We start from the raw sequence: 6,019 nt of genomic DNA, 5'->3' as shown, positions 1-6,019 counted from the left end.
TCCAATCTGAGTTTTCTGTTGCACGACTAAAACAACTTTTGAACGTACACGTGTTCCACCGAAACAAGTTCCTTCTCAAGGCTATTTTGCAGCGGCACCGTCCCTGCCCATGATGATTGTGATTGGTTCAAAGAAATGCTAATAAACCAGATGACGTTTTTCTCCCATTCCAGAATGCTGTGTGGACTAGCCAGACCCTACTCCGCAGCGTCTGGCAATGCGAGACTAGTTTACAGGTGTCGGGGAGTAGTACCCCTAACTAGGGCTGGGCGATATGGAGAAAATCAAATATCACGATATTTTTGACCAAATACCTCGATATCGATACCGCAACGATATTGTAGTGTTGACTATTGGTGCTTTCACAAAATATTTACACAATGAGATTTTTGATAAATAATCACCAGTAATGTGGATATAATGACTAAGTGGGTAAAGGCAAATAATAGAACAGTTACAACAGTCTGGTAAGTTCAGAAAAGTACATCACTTTACTGTAATGCAGCCTTTAAAACCAGGAAAAGACAACACTTATGTCATATTACAATATTACAATATCCAAAATCTAAGACGATATCTTGTCTCATATCACAATATCGATATAATATCGATATATTGCCCAGCTCTACCCCTAACCCTATATCTGGAAAAAGTTGGATAAGTTCTGATAAACTGCCTCAAGTGATGTCACTTGAGTCAGTGTCATTCACAGCTGAAAACTACAAGTTAAATTATAAAGCCCACTCCTTATCTCTGCTTGAGGATAGCACCTCGAGGCTACATTAGCTGCTCCTAGCGTAATGAGTGGAGTTGCATTGTGGGCAATGTAGGCACCGGGTTTTGAGCAGAGAAAAAGTGGGTGGAATAAAAGTGAAGGTTTTGCTGCATACATTTTAATGCATTTTTAATAGTATTATAGTATATTATAGTAGAGTACAATGCTTAATCTGTGGTGTACTATTTTAAAGGGACATTCCTCCAGTTTTACACATGAAGAGCTGTCTAAAGTCAAACAAAATAGATCTGATGATGTTCATTCTTGACCTTGGAAATAGCAAATAGTAGCTGTTCTGGAGCTTTCAATCATATCACACGATCTTCATCAGCAGATTTAAGTCTCTCAGTGCTCTTTTTTTCTGAACACTGTTGGCTTTGATTATGTGATATGATTAGCGCAAATACTCAATAGTCAAAATCAAACAGATATCCCATAATGCAACCAATAACATGTTCTTTGTTACACTTTTCCTTTTGCCTGGTAAAAACTGACGTCTTTCAAATTTCACAACACCGGTTTAGGTATTATTTATTATATTATTTAAACATGTAAAATTGAGTTCCCCTTTAAACATCCTACATTTTCATTTTCAGTTTCTAAGAGAGGTAAAGGTTCACTCTGGGATCTGATTGATCATGAATGCATCATAAAAAAATAACCTGGACCTTTATTATTCCACATCTTAGTCAACATTTTCTCCAGTGTGGGTTCAAGTTATTCTATCCTTAAAATACTTTATTTGGTTTAAATATTTAGTTAGAGACAAAGAGAGTCCTTTTGCAGATCTGAGACACACCAACTGGCAGGCAATCTGGTTAGTTGTTCACTTCAGAATAGAACACAACTAGAACAACCTCTTACTGTCTCTTCTTGCATCTCTCCTCATCCTCCTCTTTGAAGTGACACCAACCTTATCACCACCTGAATCTTTTCATATTCAGAATATATATAGAATATATATCTCTATAATGTGATTGCTCCCTGTAACAAAGGAAAAACAGGGAAAGAAAGCAGGAAACATGGTGCAAAACTGTTGAGGAAACCATGAAGGGGAAGAGAGAGAAGGTGACAAACATGTGAGAGTCACTGCTGTTATGGCAGATACAGAATGTCTTTCTACCAGTGTGTGTGTGTGTGTGTGTGTGTGTGTGTGTGTGTTTGAGCTGTGAACCGGCCCGGCGATGCTCAGCCTCTTTCACTTTCTCTCTCTTTCTCTCTCTCTCTCTCTCTCTCTCTCTCTCTCTCTCTCTCTCTCTCTCTCTCTCTCTCTCTCTCTCTCTATCTTCCTCACTTCATTTTCAGACCCATCATCCCTTTTTTCTGCCTTTTTTCCTTTGTTGTTGCTTTTAATAGCATCACCATGGAAGTGAAGAGGTGTTGCTAGGTAACTGGCTGGCGTCTGGAAGTGTGTTTGATTGGCGGTCACACTGACAGACACAACGGTGGAGTGTGTGAGGACTTGTGTACCTGTGAGTGTGTTTGCATCATCTGTATACCCAGCATGTACACTGGATTCGTCTTTAACATTGTTGTCACGTCAGTGTGAAATATCACCTTTTGTTTTGGCATTTAGAAGATTTCTTTCCACTCTCACATCTCAGAATTGAATCATAAAATCTTTGTTTACTGCGATGGATGCATGAGAGCACCTTCATCTGCCTTTCATGGTAACTGCAGAGTCAGAGAGTGACTATAGGAATTCATTACATGGAGAAAAACAGCCGACTGGGAAATGATATGACATCATAGGCCACAGTGGTGACACCTTGAGGATTCTGCCTGTTACTGCAGTCTCCTTTGTCTCTGCTGGTACACGCAGGTAACCAGCAAACCATGTTTAACTGCACAACCATCACTACTCAAGAGTACTTTACTTGAGTATTTTCATTATGCTACTTTATACTTTTACTTCACTACATTTCAGAGGGTAATATTGTCCTTTTTCACTCACTACTACATTTACATGACAGTTGTTAAGTACCGGATACTTTTCCGATTATGACTTTACATAAAAAACATACTGTAAGCTCATGAATTGTTGAGATTGTAAAAATTGTTAAAGATCCGAATATTTGTTCCAAACCTTTTTGACTTGTGATCTCTTATAACAAAGCAGCGTCACGTTTCAGATGTCTGTGAGATGTTAGCAGAGTGATTTCCCGTCTAAACTTTAATTTAAATAAGTGTTCGAGGCTCGAAGAAGGAAAAATTACATTAAACATTAGAGAAACGTTTGGTGTAGCTAAATGTTTTTCTTTTTTCCCCCCTCCCATTAATCATCTCACCATCCCCCAGGTTCTGATTGTTAACCTTGGACAGGCCTGACCTTTAGGTTGGAAACCACTGGGCTAAACTACCAAACTGTATATACAGTAATTAAAACTAGCTCCACCTTGACCTGCTACAACAGTAAAATACTAAAACATGAATGCATGATGTGAGTATTTCTTCCATCACTGTTCGGATATGAAATGATGCTGAAGCATTTTTCTTTGTTTTTTTATTCGCCTCTCATTCATCACATTTCACACTTATTCCTCATTGAACCCAGAAATGTCATAAGTTGAGACTGGAGACAACATGGACGTTTCAGTACGCAGTTTCCTAGGTTGTTTCCTGTTATATTAACAAATATATACACATATTCCAGGAAGAGCATCATAATAACAATTAATCCTTTCCTATAATAACAATAAATTTAATAAATACTCAGTGTTCTTAACCACACAAGGAGAATGAGTTTGGACTCACTCTTCTACCAACGGGATTGTCATCATCCCATACAAATAATAACACACATATTCACGCTCACACACACACTCACCTAGAGAAAATTGCACTGTCAAGTACCTGCAGCCAAGACGAACTGTGCGAAAACAACTCCGCAGATAAAAGTTGATTTGTCAGCCGTGAGTAGAGTCCACTGGTCCAGATAGGCTGACCAGTTGCACAACATGACTCCTAAAGTACCACTGATGTTGAAGACAACCGGTCAGAGGAGAATGTGAAGCTTCCAAACGGTCCAACATGAGGTTGATGTTGAAACCAAGTAGCATTTTCCCTCAGTGTTTCCTTCTTTTGGGTCCATTTCAGTGGCATGAACGGGATCCATACAGAGTGCTACTGACTGCTAGTGAGGAATGTAAAACGTGTATAAGACAAACATCTTATTGTGAAGAAGTGCCGCCTGCAAGTGTCATACAGCAAACCATTCACACGTAAAACAACACGCACTGAAAAAGCACCAGCACACAAAAAAAAAAAGTACCCTTTTTGTTCTTCCACACATGTACAGTAATATATACACATTCACACAAAGAGAAACACACCTGGTCTGCCAAACCAATACAAAAAATGTTTGCTAACAGGTTGGGGTTGGGATGGTGCTGGAGGTTGGAGGACGATGACCCCTATGCAGAGAGATGACACATGTCAGGATGAAGGCAGAGTTTATGGGAGATGTTTGTGCACTGGCAGAACAAACAGCGTGCAAAATAAGAACAAAGACACTATTACGAATTCTAAACAGTCCAGCTCCTGTGTTTGTCAATGAAACACTCCTGAAACTAAGAATGTTTAGGTGAAATGTGAATGCACATTTTTTTTCTTTGGAGTGAGAGATACAGGCAGAAAGTGGGCAGCTACACAGACAAGCAAAAGCACAGGCAGATGAAATGGAATGAACAGTTAGCAAAGTCAACAAACGTGGATTTTTAAGTACTTGAATGGCTTTTGTAGGTTGTGAGTGTCTAGGGGGCACTAAGAAGCAGGTAGAGATGGCTTCCAAGGATGGGAAGAAGTACTGGGTAAGGTAGGTGGGTGAGCACACTACAAGGCTTTTAAAAGGCCTCTAGGACCCTCAGTGTCGTGCAGATTAGAGCACAATCAGGGAAAGGCTTGCTTTAAGGGTTTCACACCTTATCACGACACTAAAAGGACACATGATAGGAATGGCTTCCAGTAAGTGCCTAAACCGTGACAAGAAGTGTGGTGTTTCTTGCCAACTTCAGTGCGTGCAATTTGCTCGGCTCAGACATCAGTAGGCATTCAGCCCAAGCGCTAATGTCCTGGAACAGGTTCCAATGCAGAAAAGTAGACTTGGCTGTTTTTCACTATGAGTACTGCTGTCCATACAGAGTGGCAGGCTGCTGTTTTCCACACAGAGGGACAGTATTGTCCAAACTCTGGCCCTCCACGTCCATGTCCATCAGGTTGGGTCGCGCGTTGCTGGTGCTGCTGTCCCCCGAGCCTAAGGGGCTGTCGCAGCTGCTGCCTGGCGACGAGCTGAGGGTCCGGGAGAGAGAGCCCAGCTTCCAGGGGTCAGCTCTCATCCTGGCCGGGGTGGGCCGCGGCCGGGGGGCAAACTCCAGCGTCTTGGGTCTCTCCAGGGGGCTGATGAGGCAGAGGGGAACCGGGTCAGGAATCGGTGGAGCAGGGGCTTTACGCCGCTGGGGGACTGGGAAGATGGCAGAGGGGTCAGGGAGGCGGGGAATGTCCAGGACGTCCTGTGGACCTGAATAATGAAAGATAAAAAAAAAAAAAGTCTCATTGCTGTGAAAAAATACCAAATATTCTCTGACTCTAGCTTCTTGCTTTTCTTGGACATATATGAAAGTATCCTTAAAAACTTTTAGTTTCTGACGGTTGGTTGATGAAGATGTCACTTTGGACTCTTTTTTTGACATTTTACGGACATTTTGCAGACTTATGGATAATAAAACATAATCGTCAGTCGCAGCTTTATATCAGATAATGAAGCATCAGAGGATATATCAGTGTTTCTGCTGGTGTTACAGTAGCCCACTGTGTCTACCTAACAACTGTAAGAAGAATGTGTTTTCATACATTAAAGGCTGGTGTGAGTTGAGGGAGAGTCTGCGTCAAACTAAAATGAGTATCATTGTTATAATAATTCCTAGATGAATTGTAGATGAGTTCTGGCTGAAATAAACATGACATGATGATGATGATGATGATGATGATAAATGGGTCAAACCTGGCGGAGTGTTTGTGCAAAAGTTTTTAATATTAACAATCCAGGACGGCAGGGTTTCCCACAAGCCATGAATGCACCAATAGGGAGATTTTAAAGCAGTCCCTGCTCTCAGCAGCAATACCATACGAGAGAGTGTGTGTCCTTCATATTAACTATTTAACGCTGCCATTTTGTCTAGGTTGCTCCTGTAATAGAGATAATGTTTCTAAAAGAGACTTCCTGGTTAAATAAAATATACAACTGTG

General features: G+C 41.0%; 1 protein-coding gene across 1 annotated transcript in view; it reads right to left on the bottom strand.

Annotated features, from left to right (window-relative positions):
- Nucleotides 1-3,261: 3,261 nt before the first annotated feature.
- The window catches only part of map3k10 (mitogen-activated protein kinase kinase kinase 10), a 37,750-nt gene continuing 34,992 nt past the window's right edge, over nt 3,262-6,019 (bottom strand). Inside the window, exon 11 of the mRNA XM_031296649.2 lies at nt 3,262-5,291. Coding sequence (XP_031152509.1) covers nt 4,891-5,291 — 401 coding nt within the window. The 3' untranslated portion in view covers nt 3,262-4,890. The remainder of the gene's footprint in view (nt 5,292-6,019) is intronic.

This window comes from Sander lucioperca, chromosome 5 (assembly GCF_008315115.2).
Source record: "Sander lucioperca isolate FBNREF2018 chromosome 5, SLUC_FBN_1.2, whole genome shotgun sequence".
In the NCBI taxonomy this organism is placed as follows: domain Eukaryota; kingdom Metazoa; phylum Chordata; class Actinopteri; order Perciformes; family Percidae; genus Sander; species Sander lucioperca.
Note: the sequence above shows the minus strand (reverse complement) of the source record. Positions and strands in the feature narration are given on the sequence as shown.